Here is a 24489-nt window from a genome sequence, read left to right as displayed (position 1 = left end):
AGCTCATGAGCATGAGCATAACAAATAAAGAAGTGTAATGTCAACATTTACATTATTATTATGATTATTTAATATATAAAGACTATATATTATTGAATTACAAGATTAGATATACTTTATTTGAACTAAAATATTGATGTGTTCAAATGCTCTTCAAAACACAACTGAAAGTCCATGAAACTTGTCTTTCTGTATTTGTGAATGAAGCGCCATCTCCTGGTTAAAACCTGAAATTGAAAATCTGGCAACGCCCTCTTGGAAAATAGTGGGAGGGCTTAACATTCCTCTATACTGGTCTTAGGCAGGTCGTAGGCAGGAAGCTGTAAGCTGGAGTCTGAAATTCAGTGCTACATCTGTATGCGGATGACACACAAATTTACGTAACAATTTCACCAGGAGACTATGCTCCAATTCAAACACTGAGTAAGTGCATTGAACAAATCAATGACTGGATGTGTCAGAACTTTCTCCAATTAAACAAAGATAAAACTGAAGTAATGGTTTTTGGAACCAAGGCAGAACGTATAAAAGTTAGCGCTGAGCTTCAGTCTGCAATGTTCAAAACAACAGATAAAGCCAGAAATCTAGATGTAGTCATGGACTCTGACCTGAGTTTCAACAGTCACATTAAAACAGTTACTAAATCAGCCTACTATCACCTAAAGAATATATCTAGGATTAAAAGACTAATGTCACAGCAGGATTTGGAAAGACTTGTCCATGCTTTTATCTTCAGTAGACTCGACTACTGCAATGGTGTCTTTACAGGTCTCACTAAAAAATCTATTAGAAAGCTGCAGCTAATTCAGAACGCTGCTGTTCGAGTCCTCACTGACACTAAGAAAGTGGATCACATCACTCCTGTTCTGAAGTCTTTACACTGGCTTCCTGTCTGTCAAATAATTGATTTCAAAATACTGCTGATGGTTTATAAAGCTTTGAATGGTTTAGGCCCAAAATACATTTCTGACCTACTGCTAAATTATGAACCATCCAGATCTCTCAGGTCTTCAGGGACTGGTCAGCTTTCTGTCCCCAGAGTCAGAACTAAACATGGTAAAGCAGCGTTCAGTTATTATGCTCCAAATATCTGGAACAAACTCCCAGAAACCTGCAGGTCCGCTGCAACTCTTACTACTTTTAAATCCAGGCTGAAGACTTTTCTTTTTGCCGCTGCTTTTAATTGAACTATTCACATCTTAAACTGCACTGTAACTTTTATCCATGTATTTTTTCTTTTAATGTTTCTTTTATTGTCTTTTTAATGACTGATTTTAAATGCCATTTTCTTAATGTCTTTCATTTTTTGTAAAGCACTTTGAATTGCCTTGTGTTGAAAGGTGCTATATAAATAAACTTGCCTTGCCTTGCCTTGCCTTGCCTTGCCTTGCCTTGCCTTGCCTTGTAACGCAGTGAGAATGGGTCTGCGGAGAGCATTTCTCCCAACTCCCAACTCGTCTATTACCAGCGTTCAGGGAGCTCTATGCAAGTCAATGGGGACTCCCTGTTAGTTAGTCAAGAGATCCTGGTGTGTGAGGTGCTCCATGGATTGGTCCATTTGGGCCAATCCGGTCATTTTTTGTTGATTTGGGTATTCACACGTCACAGAACCCAGGAAGCAAACAATGGAAAATGAGAAACTCCAACGAGGCGTTCTGGGGTAGATAAGACAGGTCTTTTCTGTGTTAGAGTTGTACTCGCTACAGGGTGTACTTTGAGGGTTTGTGACTCTGCAGACCGTTTACATGCAGAAAAACCTTCATAACACACAAGGGGATGGGTAATAACCAGAAAAGCATGACATGGATCCTTTAAGTAATTTTAGAATCAAAGTTTCAAGCTCAGATTTGTGTCTTTCTGGCCAACAGAGCTGATCCTGAAACCGGCTGCAGTTAAAAAGTTTGTTTGTGTTGCGGGGTGTGGAGCAGCTTTCTCTTTCATCCTCTGGTTGGTAAAAATAGAAAAACAGGAGTTCAGAAACATTGACATTACTGAGCTGCTGGGTTGTCCTGCGCTGCAGTACAAGAGAAACTGTAGCAATTCTAAAACCCCAAGACTTACTACCAGAAAATACAGCAGTAACCAATAATCAGCATATCATTATTGTACTGTAACTTTGTGTAAGGTTGAGTAAAACAAAGAATAGCTCCATTCAAGCCAGCTGAATGGCTGTTGAATGTGACGCTTCACGATCATCTGATGTGGAGTTCACAGATCTCAACTTGACCACCATGTCATTATTCAAAGGTACCACTATTAACCGAATTTCCCCAAAGTATAAAAAATGAAACATGAATGAATGCTTGTTTGTGTGTGAATATGATATAATATACTGATTCTTTAGTCACTACAACTACACCATGAAGAAGAAGAAGACACCAGGCGAGGGGATTTCAAGAGCTTCAGCCAAAGCTAAACGATGGACAACCGTGTAGAAAACATTATGAAAGTATGATCATTCTAGATTCATTTCAAACCTATCCCAAATACAATCAGGCTGAATAAGCACAGACCATACTACCGAATCAGACCCAAGTTGGAATAAACTGCAATAATCCTCATACATGTAGTAAGCACAGGAAGTCATTCAACTAAAAGTAACTGCAGGAGTCAGTCAGAGGCTAAATTGTGTGTCTGAGTCTAAACAGTCTATTAGTGCTGTCTCCTGAGGGCAGCAGGGAGGAAGTGAGGATGATGAAGGAGGATGGAGGAGCACAGACGGGTGTTCCCCATTGTTGAGCTGCTGTAGTTAGCATACCACCACCATACCACACTTTGGACCAATTTAGATATTTTGTCTTTTTAGATGGAAATATATCGAAATGGAGGATTCAAATGTGTCCTGTTTTACACACGTGTCCTTAATCATAGCTACCTTTATCAAAATAAGTGGTCTTGTTTCAAAAAAATTTAGCTGGTTGAGAAGAAAAGTTGGAGGAAGACTTGTACGAAAAAAAAACTCAGTTATTTAGATTTATTTCTTGTAAATGTATGACTCAGATTACATGTTAGACGCTTTTATCCAAAGCAACTTACATACTCAATACTGTGGGCAATCCCCACAGGAGTAATTTGGGGTGAAGTGTCTCAGGGACACAGCGACATGCGGACTTCAGTGGGGTTTGAACCTGTGACCCCCGGATCCCCATACCAAGGCTCTATCGCCACACGCCTCCCTCCCATATATGGACGCCTCAGATCTTTGAGATTGTAATTGTTTTCTCGAAATAACCACACAGTTATAAATGCCTATTATTTTTTATTTTTCACCGACACTGAAAAAACTCTAACAGTAAGTTAATAATAATAAGTTGAACCTAATATTTTGTATTTAAACTTAATATTATTGCTTTCAGCTAACTTAATAAAGTTATTCGAAATTGAAACAATACATTTAATTTAAGTCAACGTTTCAGTGCACAATATCCGTATTGATGAGCACGACACTCACAATGAAAAAACTGAAACATTGACTTTAATTAAATGTAACATGAAAATGTCACATAACTGCATTAGGTTAGTTGAAAGCAATAATATTAGGTTTAAATCAAAAATACAATATTATTGCTTTCAACTAACCTCATACAGTTATGTGAAATCTGTTGACATAAAACATTTCATTTAAGTCAAGGTTTCAGTTTTTTCTGTGCAGTGACATTAAGTCTCTGCATTTAACTCAAGAGCCGTAGGTATCATACAGCGCCCAGGGAACAGTGGGGGTTGTAGTGCCTTGCTCAAGTGCACCTCGGCAGTGCCCAGGAGGTGAACTGGCACATCTCAAGGTACGGTCTATTCTGGGACTCGAACCGGCGGCCCTATGGTTCTCAAGCCAAGCCCTTTCAGACTGGGTATCAACTCACACAATCTATTTGATTTAATCAGAATTAAAACATGTGTAAATGCTACATTTAAAACGTTATAATAGTTCTAAGTTGATACACGTTTTCATTGATGTAGTTAATGCCATAACGTCTCTCTCTGTTTTTTCCGTTCATATATTAACAAATAAACTTAAATAGGCCGGAAATCTATTCCAGACATTTCCATTAGCCATATATTTATAAATATATGATTCATTTATAATATAATGTACAGTATCTCTTCATAGTAAAAGTATTACATGTCGACAAATACATGACAACATTATAGAGTGTTTACTTATTTATTTTATATCCTGATTACAAAGCGGAAATAGATAGACCTAAATAAATAAATAACTTACACATTAAGGTAAGAACATTATATAGATAGAAATATATGAAAACTATGAACTAGGAAGAAGTACACATTTTACAATTTACATATTATATTGTTATTTCCTTCTCAGTTTGATTTCATATACTTTATACTATAAAATAATAATAATTATTATTATTAATAATAATACTATCATCATTATTATTACATTTGAACCAATAATGTGACTGTAAAGGGTTTCCCATGTAAAACACATGTACATTGTAATAAAGTGCCCACAGTACCTTTCTGTTTGTCCATGTCTCTGTCTCAGTGGCTGCTGTTCTTCAGACTCATTTCCCTGCACGAGTTCACAGCATGAAACAAAGAAGGGAAAGAGAGACGGAAAGGTTTCCTCCTCAGTGCACTCCCTTGCTCTGTTTCTGCTCTGTGTGAAGATGTTTGAGCTCTACAGATCCAGTCCTGCCTCTCAGTGACATCACGTGGGAGGAGAGAGAGGGCGGACCAACACTCACTGCTCTCTGAAAGAAGACAAATCTTTCACTCTGAACAGGGCTGCCCCTGGTCAACTTGTGGCAACAAGACAAGGTGTTTCATGAGGCTTCCACAAGTCGTCACTCATGTGAAAAACCCGAGCGTTGACGGGGGTTGCCCCCTCCGCAAGATGAGGCCCCACTCAGTCTGCGTGATCTGCGTGTAGGGAGGGTCTGAAACATCTTTATAGGTTTTCATTGGCATTAGGTCTGACGCCAATTTTAATGTCTCTACTGTCTCCATGCTTTAATGTTGAAAAAGCTCTTTATTTTTCTCATACTGCCTCTTTTCACCCTCTGTCTGAAAACAGAGCCCAGTCTGCTCTGATTGGTTAGCTGGCCGGCTTTGTTGTGATTCGTTAACTGCTTAGAGATGTGTCAGAAATGTCCCTCCCCGTAGCCAATTATACAATGTGTTGGAGAGCTAGCCAATAGAAGTGCAAGTGTTACATAGTGATGTCACTATGTTATGGAAGTAAACAAAGGAGTCTAAAGAAGGCGTTTCAGGCAGGGGGGGAGTGTGTGGGAGAGAAACTCCCTCTGGAGGGAACCTTGGGATTGTAGCCTTTGCAGACCATTAACATGCACACAAGCCTATAACACACTACAGGAAAGGGAAAACACAGACATAATAGTACTGCCCCTTTAAGGATCTAAATACTTCTTTAACCAATGCCAAAAAATGTAGATGTCAATAACACACTGTACTTTATTTTGGCTCAATCCCCATGTCACTTATGATATGATAAATATTGCTTACAGAAATGTGAACTCAGTGTCCTCAAGCAAATAGAAATTGTCTTTATTGTAACTCATGTTAATCACTCACATCACCATTCATCTGTTACATCACCTGCATGATATGAAAACAACAACAACAATAATTATATATATATCTACAGCAGCAGGGCGGTTTCTGAAAGGCGAGTCACAATCAACGACCTCTGACCTCAGTTTGTCACGAGTCATAAACTTCAAAGAGTTTAGACAGTAAAACCTGAACCAGGGTGCTTCTACCTGCAAGTGCTGTTACATAAATCTATTTAATTAAAGGTTACATAAAAATGACATCATCATCATGAAATGATGCATGCAGCAGTTAGAATATCTGGTATGTTGATGGTGGCATGCCTCCACTGAAGTCGCCCTGCGTGTTAAAATAGCCTAATTAAATAAGAAAAGAAAAGAAAAACAATTTGAAATGTTCAACAAAAACCAAAATAATCATGAAACAATCTTTGTGTCATCATGGTGTTAGTCACAGCAACCAGCTTCCTGTTTCTAACTACACACAACCAATCAGAACAAAGCATAAATCCTCAGTGTCATCAAACAGTGCAGAGTCATTCCCCGAAAAAGAAAAGTAATAAAGGAAATCATCAACGTAAAGTGACCGATGCTCGCTCACTCCATCTCACAAATCTTCATCCAGTTATTTTTCCCAGTTTTTTTTTTTTCAACAGATACAGGAAGCGTGTGCGAGGCAGACGTGGAAGGGTGTGATGCGGGATTTAGCGGAGGTGATTCTGCCGTTGGCAGTGAGAGTGAAGAACAGTCCGTAATCCTCACACAGGTCTGAGATGCTGAAATATGATTTTTTGAGATGTGCTGCGAGTCTCGTTTATCCTTTAGTAACTCACATTAATACAGAGACGATACCATGACTGTAAACACCTGAGAACTACGACACTCAATACATGACAGCATCTGGGCACGTGCCCTCTACGCCAAGGCCACGCCCCCTTTTGGGTGACGACATTTGCTGCGATTGGCAGGGGTAAATACAGGTTTTGCGGTTTTTCACTAATGACATCAAAAAGTCCAATTAGGATGCTCAGTCAGGAAAAAACTAAACAATGTCATCGGAGTTCGATGATTGGCATATAGTTGAATTTAAATCGATAGATGTGCGGTCAGTCAGCCGTTGGACGAAGGGCAGGCTAACACTTAAACTGCATTGGTTTGTCAATGTTTTGTATATTTCAATGCAGTATATACATTATCTGAGTTTTAACATGTTTACCCGACACCTTACATGCATCGGGTCGGGCAGTCGGGCCAAATAAATCACTAGCCAAAGTTGAGCAATGTTCAACTTTTGAAGCTTCGACGGAAGTGTCAGCCAATCAAATCATACGCCAGTACAAGCTCTAGCCAATCAAACCGTGTGCTTGTGTGTCCGGGTCGGGAGATTCATGCGATTGGTTGTTGGTCAAGTTTCAGACACGCCCGCCGGCAAGCTTCAAAGCACGCCGCCGTGTAGACGCTGCGTGACGGGTCCCACTGAATATGATCTCTGTCCTCTCTGTGGGTGTCCTGATGCCACAGATCTTTTCATTTATCTTTCGTTTTTCTAAGTCAAAAAATAAATAAATTCGGAACTCTGGATCTTTTTGTTGTTTGACGTGCATTACGAGATACAGCAGCTTTTAAGGCCCTGACACACCAGGCCGACATCGGCCGTTTTCGTTAGTCGGACGACGAAGCGTGCCCTGTTGCCCAAACTCAATTTGGTGTGTCCCGCACCGTCGGCCGTGACACGCCTTACATGCGTCGGGTCGGGCAGTCGGGCCAAATAAATCACTCTGATTGGCTGTTCAGCTAGCTAATCCGTGAAGCGAAACGGAAGTGAGGGATGTAAATAAACGCTTTAAGAAGGCACGAAGAATGTCTTCCGCAAGCAACACTCCAATGGCTGATAGCTCCAGTACCGCACGAGACAGTGAAAATGGAACGCACACGCTATTTGTTGTTTGTTTATATCACGGAGTCTGTTCTTCTTCTCTGTCTTCCGGTTGCTGCCTCTTTTGAATGACGAATACACACTACCTCCGCCTGCTGGTAAGGAGAGTTATTGCCACTCACGCATGCGCAGTTCGTACGTGCTACTTGGCCGTCGGCTAAAGTCTTTGCGGTGTGTTCCAGTGCGACTGTTGGCCAAGAAGCAGGAGACGTGAGGCGACACAACAGTCGTGTTCCGTCGGGACGTGTTCTTTAGTGTCAGTTTGGTGTGTCAGGGCCTTTAGGCATGATAAAACTAAAAATGTTCCACTTGATTTCATCAGAAAGTGAGCGAGGACGTTATTTTGCCAAGCAGTGACGTAATGCTGCTCTCATCTGTATGGATATTTTAATACTATAAAAGAAAAGGCTTAGAGAGCAGGTAGAGTGTGGTTATATGTGGAGAAAACAATCAGAATGTCCAGGATCTAAGTCATACATTTACCAGAAACATCCAACTTTTCTTCTCCACCAGCTCTACCAATAGATGTTTTTAAGAAAGGTAGCTTTAATTAAAAGTGTTAATTTAAGATGGCCAGTTATGTATACATTTTAAAACACAATGCATCAACTCCAGATGTAACTTTCTTGTAAATGTGACCAAAGAAAGCAGAATTTTGCTGGAAACTTAAAAACATGGCCTACCATCTTTTAAACATGTCTCACACAAACCTGATCTACCACACTGAAAGACCGGCAATGATTAGGGATTATATATGGAGGGTGTAGTGGAGCTTAAGGAACGTCTCATGTGTTTGCAGTCAGTGTACCAACCTCTCTCTTTTAATTTCATTTTCTAAAAGATCAAATGCAATACATTCTAACTTTAAAATAGTCTGTTCAAATCCATATTTCAATTTTAAATCAACAGCTGTGTTGCTGTGACATGTTCAAATGTGCTAAAGAAGACAATTTATCCATATGATGCTAATGGATATATAACTTTCTAAATATATATATATATATATATATATATAATATATTTCTATGTTTGCTTAAGAAGCGTCCATGTGTACATAATGAAGATGTTCAGTTCAGTTTGAAGTTGAGGAGAAAAATGTTCTTCAGTTATTTCCCATCATGCCTCTGTCCTTTGGTTTGGGAACCTTCCCAAATGGGTCCTTCCTTCGTCTTCTCTTATTTTCTCAACATTCATGTGTTGATATAATTCACTTTTTTACATTTTCATTTAGACTTTAATAACAAACATGCCACTTCTCTATGTATTACTAGAAAATAGCTGCACTTCATGTGGTCACTAAGCAACACTTAATGCCTATAACCTGTTTATTGGACACACCAGAGCCGTATAGAGACAGAGTTGCTGCCACAGCGCTCTGAGTCTCTGGTTATCGTTGTTCCTCTACACTCCTCTACACTGCAAAAAGTGAGTTTTTATATCTCTGTATGCGTGTACTGAGGTAAAACAGGGCAGTGGCTTATGCTGTACTAAGAAAAAAAGACAAGCAGGAGACAGTTTGATCACAGCCAATGGGAGCTGAACTTTGAGAGGGAATGCTGCTCCACCCTGATATACATATCAAATATTCAAGTTTAGTCATACAACCTTTCTTAAAAGTCCTGACCATTTTTGAATCCCTGATAGACACTTTAAAATAATATGGACGACAAAGGATATGAACACCAGAACATCCCAGTAGTTTGTGTTCTTCAGTTGTGGAAGATAACTAAGAATATATATTTACTCAGGTACTTAAAATGTAAGGTACTTTACTTCACTGTATTTTCACATTATGCTCCTCTATACTTTTAACTCTACTACATGATTTTATTGCATTAGTTACTATCAAATTAGCAGATTTAGTTTATGAGTAGAAATATTAATTAAAGGTGGGGTAGGTAATTTTGGAGAAACCAGCTCGAGTGCGCTAGAATTTGAAAATACACAGCCGGAAAGAATCTGCCTCGTCCTTCAGACTTCCTTACAGAGCCCCTCCTCCAACACACACAAACGTGCACATGACCAATGAGGGCACGAGATTAGTTTGTGCACAGATGGAAGGCTGACAGGCAGGTAGGCCATCCAGTTACTTTAGCTGGGTTGGCTCAGATGATTGGTCGTGCTTTTTACAGCGCTACGGCTTCCACAGATGACATTTTTTATGGATTTATTGTCAAAGCACTTAAGATATTCATTGCTATCGGGATCTTCAGAGCATTCCATGGAATATAACAAAAAGTGTATCTCGAGCCGGTTTCTCAAACTTACCTACCCCACCTTTAAATTGTGGTCATGTTTTTATTCAGTTTCAGGTTTGTGTCTGATGTAACATTTCCTGTGCTCCTTTGTGTTTCTAACATCTTGCGACTGTGGTCAGGTGTGTTCATAATGACATATTATTTTAATAACATCTTGAAGTTTTAAGGTAAAGCACAAGGAAAACATAACTAGCTTTTCATGTCTGGCCTGGACTCAGAGAAAGAAAATAATATGCCTATAACAAATCAATAAATCAGACATACATATATTTAGTGGTAAGTTAATGTCCTCAGGATGTGTAGCTTAAAAATCTGACTGTGATCAAAATGTCTCCTATTTTTCTTTTTTGGTGCTGGGAAAAAAATCCTGTCATTATGACATCATAGATGGCTAAATCAATAGAAATATATACTTTTGAACTATCACTGAAAGCTCTATTCATATAGATCTGTGTTGAGACCTGAATCAGAGTTTATAGGAATGTTTATTTTTAAGCCTGACTGAAGCAAGAAGCTTGATAATAAAATATTTGCTTGTCTGATAGAAATTAAGATCTCTGTCAGATTGAATAGAAGAAGCCCCTCCATCTGTTACATCCTTTCATAATCCAGAGACTCCTTGAATACCACGTCTTCAAACATTTGAAACAAACTGTTGAAGCTTAGTGAGATTAGGGTTGGACAATATAATTATATAAATGTCAAATATTTTGCTGTATAAAAAGGTCAGTAGGACATGGCAATATTCCAAATACATTAGTAAGCATTAAAGTAGCAATAGACAATAAGGAGACCATTTGATTTTGTTTCCCTATTGCATTTCTATCTCCCGGGTACCATCTCCTCCAATTTAAGGCTCCAGTTACGGCACAAACTGTGGAAAGAAGCTTGCTAGCATTAGATCCAGAAGTCGCTAGATGATATCGCTTACTAGTTGTTCTGGTTGAAGCGAAGGACAGACTGACAGCGGCAGCATCACAACTTAGAGAAGTTGGGGAGGGATGAAACGTTGGAAAGATTGTCTACTGCTACTTTAACATCTTGGTCTTTTTTTACCTGTCACATGGTTTTTTTGCCAGATTAGCTTAAAACACATTTCTGTCTAACTATTTTATCCGTTAAACCTTTCTTGATGTTACTGATTAAAGATATATCATAACAAATGTAGATATTTTAATATTTAAAATGATATATATCATGATAAAGGGCTTTAAATAACGCATACTCCTAGAAGGCATTCTTGCAGAGATGCTAGCTGCTGAGCTCATTTGTTAACAAGCTAGTTACTAACACACCAAGTGGTGTTAGATAGACAAAATAGCTTGCAAAGCTATCGGTAATTATCTAGCAAAGTATCTCGCAAAGCTATTATTAGCTAGCTAGCAAGGAAGCTCCGTAGCTTACTAGAGAAAATTGATCTTGTTAATGCAAATTACGATGCATCTTGTTCAGCGCTAACAGATTAGCAAGGAATCAATTTGCCTACAGAAGCAAATCTACAGATTGCTTTCTGAAATTCAATTCATTTTGTTTCAACATCTGCTTAAGAATGCGGAGGGGATTGGGATTTTCCTTTGTAGGTCAGACCCACTAGTGTTGGCTCTGCTCTCAGTTTGAGTATAACCTTCCAAAACTAGCATCACAACCTGCTCTGTGCTTCCACATTTAAACCTGACCTGTGCTCGCTCTGCAGTTTTGTTATTAACACATTTCCACAGACATCTAGAAGCTTATGATACAGGAATCTCCAGCTCTGCTTTAAAACAGTTCATGTGTGCAGCAGGAATCTAAAGCCACTGTGTTTTCATTCAAACCTTCACTGTGATCCAACCTGACGTCTAACTGACAGGTCTGACTGTGATGGTGGTGATGGTGGTGGTTGAAGCAGTGCTGATAATAATGAGTCTGAGTTGTTCCCGTTCCAGGATCCTGCAGTGATCCAGAAGAGCAGGGGCATTGTGGGAGACGCGGTCCCAGCGGCGTCAGAAGAGACAGAATTTCTTCTTAAGGTTGTTCCTCTTCCACAGAGAGAGTCGGTCGAACTCCTCGATGGTCATCCCGAAAACACTGAAGAACTCCTCCTGAGAGAGGTGTCTCTGCAGGAGAGGGACAAAGAGAGAGGCAGCGATACAGAGGGATTAGATTAGATATATTGTCCCCAGGGGGAAATAAATGTTCACAGCACTTTACACATACACAATATACATACAATTACAACAACAATAACACAGACAACAACATATAGCGGCACACATTGCAGCGACGCCTGTTATTTAAGGCTGCAGGAATCAAGCTTTTTTCAAAGTGAGCCCTTTTACATTTCAATGTTCTGTGCCTACACCCGGATGGCAGTGGGGCGAGGTACTGAATAAGTGGGTGTGTGATTCTATTGTTGCAATGCGTGAGATGGCCCTGTTGTTAAGTATTTTGAGGGTGGTTGCAGGGAGTCCAATTATCCAGGCATCAGTGTTGGTGATGCTTGGAGTTTGGTCCGGTTGGTGACAGTGAGCATATTGAAAAAGCAGGAGGAGCAGTACATGAGGATGGGTGGGATAATGCACAGTTGTAGGAGAAGAGGGGGGGAAACGTAAAGTCCTTTGAATTTATGGATGAAGGATAATCTTTGTTGCTCCTTTAGAAGATGTCGGTGGTGTGTTGGTTGGAATTAAGTTTATGTGAGATGGGTATTCGGGGGATTTAGGCCATATGTGTGGGCTTTAACAAAAGGATGGAGTGGAAACAGTCATCATGGGAGAGGGAATATCCAATGATTCAACGGGCTGCAAACAACATTACATTACATGTCATTTGTTAGACGCTTTTATCCAAAGCGACTTATTCAGTACTATGGACAATCCCCACATGAGCAATTTGGGGTGAAGTGTCTTGCCCAGGGACACAACGACATGCTGACTGCAGTGGGACTCGAACTTGCTTCCCCCTGATTCGAAGTCCAGCACACTATCCACTGAGCCACAGCCTCCCTGCCCTGCCACCATGAAATACTTCTCTATTTTATTCAGAAACCTGAAGGAATGAACACATGCTTACCAAGATAAGATTGTACAAGTGGCGGCTATGACATTATATGATATTTAACACTTTGAAGTAAAGCTGACAGTTTTACCTCCAGCCTGGTTCTGTCAACACCGGGGGGCATTTTGCTCCGCCCTCTGTGGGTCACCACCAGCATCTCATAGGGGCAAATCTGAAAAAAATCAAGCAGTCAACAAACAAACCAACCAACCAACCAACCAATCCATCCACCAATCAACTAATCACTCCAAATAATAAGCTATATAACATTCAGTACTTTTTTATAGGGTTAAATGATCAGTTCACCTAAATTACTTATTTTGTTTGATTAGCATAAAAAAAACATGAGAGTGAATGATATTATAACTACAATTTTTTAAACTTTAACAACACTGGATTCTTTGCCTATTCCTTGACAGCAAATGTGTTGTCCCTATGTCCACCTAATATCAATTCAAACACCATGACACAATTCCATCAGATTAATGATAAAAACCTAGAGGACATTATTGAATAGTGATGGGATGTATGGCTCTTTGAAGGGAGCCGGATCTTATGGCTCCGTTCCTTTCAAAGAGCCGTTCAAAAGAGCCGTTCAAAAGAGCCGTTTTTTTGGCGGGGTTACTTGGTTTGTCTGTGAAATAATCACCAGGATAAGGATTGACTGTATTGCCAGACATAATGTCAATAATCTGCTTTGTAAACACGACACAAGGTGGCGCCATATCCATGTCATTCATGTCCGTGAATGTACTACTTTGAATTTACCCTCCGTATGTGTTAAGTAAATAAAGTTGCCTTGCCTTGAATGAAATTCACGCAACTCTTAATATTAGATACTGTGTTTTTAAGTGGCGATGGAGATCATTTGTTGGCCCTGCTTTAAAGGATATTTCGCCTTTACAAATGGTGCGCTTTTTTGGTTGAAGTGCATCAAAATGCTGCTGCGTTTTCGCCTTTGGCTCATTTTCCATCCGAAAAACACGTCGTCTACCTGTCCTGTAGCCTACCACTTGTTATGACTTCTCTCTCTCGCGTATTCTGTTAAGACCCACCCCATCTCACTCCTCCTGCTGAAACCTACTAATCAGAGTAGGGGCGGGTCTTCACAGAATACGTTTGGGGAACAAAATCAAGCTTTTTAACAGGCGAGTGGATTTTGGCAGACAGTGAGTGCGGACTAACAATTGAACGATAACAAGAACGGCTCTCACCAAGTAGGCCTACGACTCGGTTCCCCTCGTTCATACCAAAGAGCCGTTCAAAAGAATCGGCTCGTTCGCGACCGACACATCACTATTATTTAACTTCTGAAATCTTCCTCCTGCTGCCTTGATATTATTCCAACAGGATTTTTCAAAGATGTTTTTCATTGCATGGCCTCAGATCTACTTCATATAGTAAACAAATCTCTTCACTCAGGTATTTTTCCACAGGCCCTGAAAACTGCAGTCCTTAAACCGCTCTTAAAAAAGAATAATCTAGACGCTTCAGTAATGAACAATTACAGGCCCATATCAAACCTGCCATTTCTAGGTAAAATCATTGAAAAAGTAGTTTTTCAACAGTTGAGTAATTTCTTGCATTTAAATAACTGTTTCGATGTGTTCCAGTCAGGCTTTCGTCCAAACCACAGCACTGAGACTAGTCTTGTAAAGGTCTTCAATGGCATCCACTTAAACACAGACAGTGGCAGAACTTCAGTGTTAGTATTATTAGATCTCAGTGCTGCGTTTGACACTGTTGACCACAACATATTACTCGACCGACTAGAAAACTGGGTGGGACTTTCTGCAACAGTTCTAAATTGGTTTGAATCCTACCTAAAGGACAGAAAAAACTTTGTTTCTATAGGTAAATAAACATCTGAGTTGACAAATATGACATGTGGGGTACCTCAAGGCTCCATCTTGGGGCCTCTTCTCTTTAACATCTACATGCTACCACTGGCTCAGATAATGAAAAACAACCAAATAAGTTACCATAGTTATGCGGATGACACACACATTTACGTAACAATTTCACCAGGAGACTATGCTCCAATTCAAACACTGAGTAAGTGCATTGAACAAATCAATGACTGGAGTGTCAGAATTAAACAAAGATAAAACTGAGGTAATGGTTTTTGGAGCCAAGGCAGAACGTTTAAAAGTTAGCGCTGAGCTTCAGTCTGCAATGCTCAAAACAACAGATAAAGCCAGAAATCTAGGTGTAGTCATCGACTCTGACCTGAGTTTCAACAGTCACATTAAAACAGTCACATTAAAACAGTTACTAAATCAGCTTACTATCACCTAAAGAACATATCTAGGATTAAAAGACTGATGTCACAGCAGGATTTGGAAAAACCTGTCCATGCTTTTATCTTCAGTAGACTGGACTACTGCAATGGTGTCTTCACAGGTCTCACTAAAAAATCTATTACAAAGCTTCAGCTAATTCAGAACGCCGCTGCTCGAGTCCTCACTAACACTAAGAAAGTGGATCACATCAATCCTGTTCTGAAGTCTTTACACTGGCTTCCTGTATTTCAAAGAATATATTTCAAAATGCTGCTGCTGGTTTATAAAGCTTTGAATGGTTTACGCCCAAAATACATTTCTGACCTCCTGCTAAATTATGAACCATCCAGATCTCTCAGGTCTTCAGGGACTGGTCAGCTTTCTGTCCCCAGAGTCAGAACTAAACATGGTAAAGCAGCGTTCAGTTATTATGCTCCAAATATCTGGAACAAACTCCCAGGAACCTGCAGGTCCGCTGCAACTCTGACTACTTTTAAATCCAGGCTGAAGACTTTTCTTTTTGTCGCTGCTTTTAATTGAACTATTCACATCTTAAACTGCACTGTAACTTTTATCCATGTATTTTTTCTTTTAATGTTTATTTTATTATCTTTTCTTTTTCATGACTGATTTTAAAATGCCATTTTCTTAATGTCTTTCATTTTTTGTAAAGCACTTTGAATTGCCTTGTGTTGAAAGGTGCTATATATAGACTCTCCAGAAAAACACGATTCTGCGATCGCAGAATTTACCGCATAATCAGCAAAATGGCGCAGATTTTTAAAAGGCCGCATATTTATCAAAAGGCCTCATAATCCCCGCATTTTTCCACACAAAGTTGAGGGAAAAAAAAGTTAACTCGTCTTGACGTGACGTCATCAGCTCGCGCATCACAGAATGTAAACAACACTGTATAGAGTGAACGTGTGGAGCTCACACGATAGAGAAAACACCAAGATGAAAAAATCTAATCCATCTCATTTACCGACGAAAATTTCTACTAAAGACCGGGCAAAAAGTGGGGGGAAACTATTCTGCACCCCGTGCAACTGTGTGTTGGAGCATAAGAGAAAATCGACGGTGACGACCCACTTTGATTCATTCAGACATTCTAAAATGCTTTCTGCTGCTGCGGACAAGAAAGCTAAACAACTCACGTTAACCAAGGCATCAACCTCCAAAACCCTTTCGAGGGCTACAAGAAACGAAGTGAGTAGCCTACAAGATTGAAGCTGGTCAGATAACAAACGAGTAAATGAAAACAGAATGAGGCGGAGAAGTGTGCGTGTGTGTGTGTGTGAGATTAAAATAGCCCAATTGCTTTTACAATAAATAAACATTGAATGTGTTTAATTGAATAGTAAAGGGGTTTAACGTTAGTGGCAGGTTGTGTGTGAGAGAGAATAAATAAGACAGCCCAATATTAAAAAAAAATGGTTATTATTTTTTCCCGCATATTTAGCATATTTCGCAACTTCCCGCAATTTCACCGCATAAAATCACATAAAACCCCCGCATGTTTAATCGCATAATGAAGGATTTTAGCCCGCATAATCAAGGATTTTTGCCCGCGTTTTTCTGGAGGGTTTCTTTTATCCTATTTCAATTCAGTAAGGCAAGGCAAGGCAAGGCAAGTTTATTTAAACTTGCCTTGCCTTACTGAATTGAAATAGGATAAAAGAAAAGGTGTTTTGTGGATTATAACAGTAACAGGCACACTGTTTCCTCTGTTAAATCCCATTGGGTAACGTTAGTGTCTCAACACTTCGCACAGGAAGACGTTAGGAAGAAATGTAGTTTGGTTTGCTAAAGATACTTAGAAAAAGTAAATAGACGTTTTTTTCAGTTTGATAATTTTATATTTTGTAAAAAACGATCTAACCGAAAAGTGATAAGAAATGTAAAAACATATACAGAGAGTCTCATGCTGGCAAAAATGCTACCTAGTTGAGTTTATTTACCCACTTGTCTACATTACATTTGCACATTTTAAGACCATGTGGCCGATTTGAGCATCATCTAAAAATATGTGACTGTATTATTGTCAATGTTTGTGTTTTGGATTTGCTCTTAAATAGACTTGCATTCTTTCCTGCTTTGTATTTCCACTGCTGTTTAACAAAATCAGAGCTGATACCTTATGGTCCAACATGCTGGGGAGGGACTTTCCTCTGTCCATCCTGGAGTCCCCATTCTGAAGCAAACACAGACACATTATCAGATCACCTTCAGTAACAGAAACGTCTTCATAACATGTGTGCAGATGAATGAATCAGACTATACCTGAAGATCTGTAGGAAGAGAGAGAAAATTAAGAAAATATCAATTAAAAAGGCTAGCAGGTAATGTGAATAAGAAACATATAGCATAAGCTACCAAAACATGTATGATGCAGGTTGAATTAAACGAAGACTCTGAACATCTAATAACTTAATGCTGACACATGTACTAATAGAATAAATACAAATAATACATAATATAAATCGATGTATAAATGATGATGAAGCGTTATGCAAACAAAATAAAACCACATTTAATTAGGTAATTTTGGAGAAACCAGCTCGAGTGCGCTAGAATTTGAAAATACACAGCCGGAACAAATCTGCCACTTCCTTACAGAGCCCCTCCTCCAACACACACGAACGTGCACATGACCAAAGAGGGCACGAGATAAGTTTGTGCACAGATGGAAGGCTGACAGGCAGGTAGGCCATCCAGTTACTTTAGCCGGGCCGGCTCAGATGATTGGTCGTGCTTTTTACAGTACTACGGCTTCCACAGATGACATTTTGTTGTGGATTTATTGTCAAAGCATTTAATATATTCATTGCTATCGGGATGTTAAGAGCATTCCATGGAATATAACAAAAAGTGTTTCTGAAATAAATTACATACCCCACCTTTAATTATTTTACTACTTTTTGGAAGGACATGTAAATACACTGTATTCTAGAGCAAAGAAAAGTTTGTGCTAATTGTGCTGTGCTGATTTTTTACAGGTTACACAAGAGTACAAATATGATTGATCCGATGTGTATTTATCATGTGACTTTGTACCTGCAGGTGCTTTCTCCGAGGAGCTGAACTCTGCTGATTGCAGCTGAAAACAAACAGGAACATGTTAGTCACCGTGCTCAGTACACTTTGCTGTGATTGGACGATTTTGTTCAGCAGGACTCACCCTGGACAGGCCGCTCTTAGAGGATGCTGGGAAATACACAGACTTAGAGCCGTTGGACCCTGAAGAGGGGAGGTTAATGGAATGTGTTCAATAAAGTGAGCTTAAAAACATCAAAGGCTGCTTTCAAAATATTTTGATGGCTTTAATTTTCATGTAAAACCTTTCAATTTCTGCATTACCTTTAGCAACAACATTATTTGTAATATTAGTAATTAGTAATAATGTAAAGGTTCTGACAAAACAAATACGTGGAGTAGGGCTCTGGGTCATTTATTTATTAAGCTATAACGCAATCATTTTTTTATAAATAGTTAGAAATAAGTATTTTCTTAATAAACTACAACAGTGAAATCCTGCTTTTACATTTCAGCATGAGTAATAATAATGAAATTATATTACATATAATAATAACTGTCACAGGGGACATTTTAATAATTGAAACATACTTACATACTGAATAATACTTTCAGAGCATCCAAGAACACTTTAAAATGTACACTCTTTTATGTGATGTTATTGTTTGTTTTATTTTGTAAGAATCTATTTGTTTTTGTTTGATATGTTCTATCTGTGTTTATGTTTAAATGCTGTTGTTTACTTCACTTGCTCTTTGTGTATTTTTATGAGAAAGCACATTCCAATTTTTGGAAAGGTGCTGTATAAATAAAGTGTATTATTATTATTATAATAAAAAACTAATTTAAAATATATTTTTTATTATTTCACCACAATATATGAAGTTGTTAAATAAAATGTAAACGCTGTACACAGATACAAAATAAAAATCAACTTTAAACCTCACCAACCTGAAAAAGTTAATCATTTTGTTGCATTAATTGAAGTAAAATGTAACTGGAACGCTTTTTAATGTAAAGTAAAATTCGGACTTTTCTTTGTTGGCTGAAGTCATCCTGACCACTAGGTGTCACCACAGCTGTTTCTTGTTCAGACTAAGGGTAATAAACTACAGAGTATTTGTGTGTATGAGTGTTGGACAATGTGAACATTATGCTACTCTATCATTTATTAAAGGGCTGACTTGGTTTTAGGTTAGAGTTCAAAAGGGTGTGTCAGGGAGGGTGGACGTGTGTGTGCTGTACCAGTGTTTTGGCTGCTTTCGGGTAATGAGCGACTTTTCCTCCTCAGAGGAGTTGCAGACTTGTCCAGCTCCTCCTTGAGGATGATTTTTCCCAGGTTTGACTGAATCTAAAGAGAGAGACAGAAATATGTCTGATACATAAAGGGGACTGAACAAATACCACAAGGCTTTTATTTAAGTTACAGTACCAATGGCGGTTCTAGACCAATTTGACTGGGGGGGCCTAGCTGGGGCCAGTTATTTAATGAAAGGGGCACATTTAATGCTGGACAAGTGAGACAAAGACAGCATCAACATTTCAACTTGTTCAGGTCAGTATAAAGTCATAGCGGACAAAAAAAACATAAAATACCATTATTTATTTTTTTGTTTGAAAACAGAATTTGTGTCAATGACTTGGTTACAATTTTAATTTTTAGTAATTAGTTCACCATTAACTTAAATGCAGTTTGGGGGAATAAATACATTACTTGTGCAGCCAAACTTTTTTATTTTATTCCTTAATATTTGTTTTAGTAACTTAGTTTCTATTTATTTAATTACATTAATGAAAAAAAAAACATGATTGTTATCTTAGGCCCGGGTTATAGCTCAGTATTGGCTGCAACACTATCACAAATGTCATGTGTTCTTTTGAAAGGGGGGCCACATGGGGGTCCAAGCACACTGGCCCTTGTTGGCCCCTCCCCCAGAACCGCTAATGTACAGTACCTTGTTGAGTTCTTGTTTCTGAAGCGCTCTCAGTCCCCACACCTCATCATCCTCCTCCTCCTCCTCTGCTTCCTCTTCCTGATCCTTCTTCCTCAACTCTTTCTCTAGAGGAGATTGGTCGGATTAATACATGAATAAATCAAAAATGTGTGTTAATATATCCGTAATACAGCATGGAGTTTTCAATGTCGTACCAATAACAGCCACGGAGGGGGGGCAGGGCCAGTACTCGGTCTCTATCTTGGAGGGCAGGTTGGGGTCCGGAGGCTGAGCTGCTGGAAACTTTGAAGACTCGATGATCAGATCCTCGATGTGTTTCCCCTGAGGGAGCTGAGAGGACAAACACACTTCTGTACACACACACACACACACACACACACACACACACACACACACACACACACACACACACACACACACACACACACACACACACACACACACACACACACACACACACACACACACACACACACACACACACACACACACACACACAGCAGGTTATAGCTGATTATATCCTGTGGAATCATGTCTTTGGTCTGCCTCTCAGATCTTACTTTATCATATTAGACGCATTTTTAAATATAAGTAGAAACATTTCGCTTCTTGAATCCATTGTAACTTTCATAATTTGTCAGAAATGAAAGACATACTTTTGGAAATGATGCATATTAACAAACATATAATATATATACCTTATAATATTGATGCTTTGCTGTGGATTAAACTAAATGAATGAAGCAGTAATATATAATATAGTCAAACTAGTATGTTCTTGAATGCAGTACTTTTATGGTAGTGGACTATTTTACAGTCTGGTATTAGTACTTTTATTTTAGTAAAGCGTCTGCATTATTCTTCTACATCTGGCTAAAAAGCTCATAGCTAAAATCCTGAAGAAATTAAAAACACATTTTCCATTTGTTAATGTATCTCTTGTTACCTGCTAAATGTGTGTCAAATAAACAAAGGTCATTTCATTTTGACTGACTGAGTTCTGAGGGGGTCACTTTCAGTAGATTTAAATGGCAGTACCTTGTTTGTAGATTGGAGGCTTTTTATAGAGGTTGGAGCCATTATCTGAAAGACAAGAAGGAGTACGGGAAAGAGACGAGTAAGAGGAAAATAAATCAGGCCATTCTTGCTTTATAATATAAACAAACAGCATGAACAAAATGTTTGATAAAGATCCCTTAAGTTTAAGTTTGGTTAATAAAGAATAATGCCAGCATTTGACAGTGTAAACATCAACCTCTCTTTGCTGGACCTTTCTGTGAGGAAGACTCTATTTCTGTTACGCATCGGCCCAGACGCACTGATCTTTCTGCACAAAGATGAGATCAAATGTTTTGTTTATATCAAATGAATTATATCAAAGTCATTACCTGGCCTGTGGAAGTGCTGCAGGGCGCCCTTGACAACAGAGGAGTGTACGGTGTGAGGCGTGTCTGGTGTTGGTGGTGTTCGTGTGCTGTGTGTACTGCTGGTCTGGATGGTGGAACAAGGGGAGGAACATCCAGGAGACCACTCCCTGGACTCCTTCTGGAAACACAGAGGAACACAGGAGTCAGACAGATTTTCCCACACTGCACTGCTTCTCCGCTCCCTTCACTGGCTGCCATTGGCTGCCTGAATCCGCTTCAACACACTGGTACTGGCTTACTGTCCTGTGAAGGCTACTGTCCTTCCTAGGATGTGCCTTTTGCTCTGCATCAGTCAATCAGCTTGCTACTCCTTCACTTGTTGGACCCAGGTTCCCTCGACTAAAACAAGCCTGTTTGTTATCCTGGCTCCAAAACTGCGGAAGAGCTCCCTATTCATATCAGGACAGCAGAAAGTCTGCATGTATTCTGTTGCAAACTAAAAACCCACCTGTTTCGCTTTTACCTTGGCCATTCAATTAAAAGTAAAAAACTGAACATTGAGCACTTCATCAGTTAAGCCCTTTTAAAACTGACGTACTGGCACTTACAATGGTTTTTTTTTTTTTTTAAGTGAATATAACTGCTCTTTTCCTGTTGTGGTTTATTGCACTTATTGCAAGTGCTTTGGATAAAAACGTCAGTGAAATGCAATGTAATTAAATGAGATGAGGACGAGTGTGTTTGTGTGTGAAAATCAATATTCACATTTATCCATGCTATTGGAACAGAGCAGGTAAAAAGGTGTGCTGTCTCTGTGGGGGCCTTCATCAAACCAAGGTCATACACATTTAAGGGGGCTTTATTTACAGAATAATTTTAAGGGGTTTTTCAGCAATGCTACCGTATATGACAATAACTAAATAAAAGCATCTGTTCATTATGTTCATCTATTCACTTCCTGATTGTCCCAACAGCTCTTTTTAGACTCGGGTATAACAGTGCTAGCTTCAAACCCTCAGATAATTTGTAGAGAGGAAGGGGTCTTACCTCAGGGGAGGGTGGAGGAGAGATGGAGCGAGGAGACAAGGACCTCTAAGGGAGGAAAGAACATATAAATAGATTAAAAACACTCAAACATATAAATAGATTCAGAAAAGCTGCACAGAAAACAACATAAAACCTTTGTTTTTCCTCGAGGAGACAAGAACCAACCGACAGTGTGTGGTAGTTGTATCTTAAAGTCAGTTCTTTATTTGCTGTCCTTTGGAAGACATTAATAATTGCACTAAAAAAACGTTGTGAAGGTATCATGTATGGCTCTGGGTAACTTGTGGCAGCCTTTTTCACTATTTTCACAGTTTTTACAAACCGAACATTCAATCAGTGAATGGAGAAATTAGTCATAATTTATCCATTATAAAAAATAATCATTAGTTAAACATTTAAAATGGAAGAAAAGTACTGCTTTTACATTTCTGCATGAGTAATATTAATCTAATGATAACATATGTAATGGTTTAACTAACAGGTCCTTTGTTCTTGCTATCACTTTATTTCCCCTATCTTTTTGTATCTCATTCACACACACACACACACACACACACACACACACACACACACACACACACACACACACACACACACACACACACACACACACACACACACACACACACACACACACACACACACACACACACACACACACACACACACACACACACACACACACACACACACAAACACACACACACACACACTCCGGGTCTCTGTGGTAATGAGCTGTCTGGTTTCTAAGCAGCAGATTGATGCCTCGAGTCGAGCCAGACGCAGAGCTAACCAACCGACTAACTAAGCGCCTGTCACACCAGCGTCTGTCTGCTTCTAACATCTCAACATCCCATGATGCATTATTTCTTATCGTCAGAAAAATCTCATGTTCTCCAACTATGATAGACCATGTCTTAATATTTAAGTCTTAAAGTTAAAGCCATACTGAAGACATTCATCTTTAAAAACATAAATATCTATTTATTTTTTTAAAGATTGACAAAAAAACAAGAGATGATTTTTAATTATAGTAAGTAGACGAGGAGACAGACAGTAGAAAGAGGCCAGGAAAAGACTGAAGACAGGAGACAGACAAGAGAAAGACAAAAGGGACATAAGAGACAGAGAAGGACAGCTGACAAACAGGAGATAAAAGACAAGACTGTATGCGGATAAGAGAGTCACAGGAGACAGACAGACAGAAGCGATGCACACAGCTGGGACCGGAGCGCTTGTTGATGTTCGGGGATTATAAAGTTGGCTGCCACTGCAAACGCACCTAAATTTGATTATCATGATTCAGGATTCCTTCCGACATTATAACAGATCTGCTGTAAGCCAGCTAGCTAATGTAGCTAACCTAGTTATTTCAAATATACTGACAAATTACTTTTTAACTTTTTTATATATCAAAATTATGAAACAGGCTAACTGTGCCAACACCGACAACTTTATTATACAAGAGCGCCAACAAGCGCTCCGGTCCCAGCTGTGTGCGTCACCTTTTAGTGTCCCCGTTTCAGTTGTGTTTTGAGCTTCTTGCTGCGTTTTGTGTGTGCGTTTCGTTAATGCAGCGCTTTCTGTAAACCCTGCACATGTTTGGTTAAGTTTGCTAAAATGTTATGTCATTTGCGTTTTGGCACATTTGTGTTTTTATATTTGCATTGCTTTTAAAACTGAAGCGTGTGTTTCCTAATCAGAGTGTTTTGGGCTGTTGTAGCGCGATTGCACCTGTTGGCCACCTTACTTATGGCACAGAAGAAGAAGATATGTCAGTCTTGATTGACACCCAGTAGTTGTTAATGATACATTTAGTGTTGATTTGGGTTCCAAACATGAAGGAAGATATTGAATATCACTAGACTACAGTGAAAACAGGACTTCCCACCTCCAGAGGACTGTAGCTGTAGTGGCTTTGGTAGATCATCAGGTCTGGTCTCTCTATGTCCAGGATGGCTTTGTCTCTAGGTAACGCTGCCAGGTCCTTATAGCCGATAACCCCGTCCTCCACTCTTGCCTATAGTAAGAGAGA

General features: G+C 39.2%; 2 protein-coding genes across 4 annotated transcripts in view; both read right to left on the bottom strand.

The window, feature by feature from the left end:
* The window catches only part of LOC307045322 (actin filament-associated protein 1-like 2), a 115263-nt gene extending 110568 nt beyond the window's left edge, over positions 1-4695 (bottom strand). Inside the window, exon 1 of the mRNA XM_079690904.1 lies at positions 4482-4695. Within this exon, the coding sequence (XP_079547030.1) occupies positions 4482-4497 (16 nt within the window). The 5' untranslated portion in view covers positions 4498-4695. The remainder of the gene's footprint in view (positions 1-4481) is intronic.
* An 813-nt stretch (positions 4696-5508) lies between these two features.
* Positions 5509-24489, bottom strand: part of dmtn (dematin actin binding protein) — a 48046-nt gene continuing 29065 nt past the window's right edge. The window contains exons 6-17 of one of the 3 annotated variants that reach the window (XM_079690913.1): positions 24346-24474; positions 22455-22499; positions 21429-21585; positions 21079-21123; positions 20235-20390; positions 20041-20144; positions 19331-19436; positions 18231-18289; positions 18107-18149; positions 17187-17275; positions 12859-12939; positions 5509-11827 (exon numbers count right to left, since the gene is read on the bottom strand). In XM_079690913.1, coding sequence (XP_079547039.1) covers positions 11714-11827; positions 12859-12939; positions 17187-17275; positions 18107-18149; positions 18231-18289; positions 19331-19436; positions 20041-20144; positions 20235-20390; positions 21079-21123; positions 21429-21585; positions 22455-22499; positions 24346-24474 — 1128 coding nt within the window. In that variant the 3' untranslated portion in view covers positions 5509-11713. Of the gene's footprint in view, positions 11828-12858; positions 12940-17186; positions 17276-17764; positions 18150-18230; positions 18290-19330; positions 19437-20040; positions 20145-20234; positions 20391-21078; positions 21124-21428; positions 21586-22454; positions 22500-24345; positions 24475-24489 lie in introns of those variants that run through there. The other 2 variants (XM_079690912.1, XM_079690911.1) reach the window with 2 other exon arrangements.

This window comes from Notothenia rossii (assembly GCF_949606895.1).
Source record: "Notothenia rossii genome assembly, chromosome: 6".
Taxonomy (NCBI): domain Eukaryota; kingdom Metazoa; phylum Chordata; class Actinopteri; order Perciformes; family Nototheniidae; genus Notothenia; species Notothenia rossii.
Note: the sequence above shows the minus strand (reverse complement) of the source record. Positions and strands in the feature narration are given on the sequence as shown.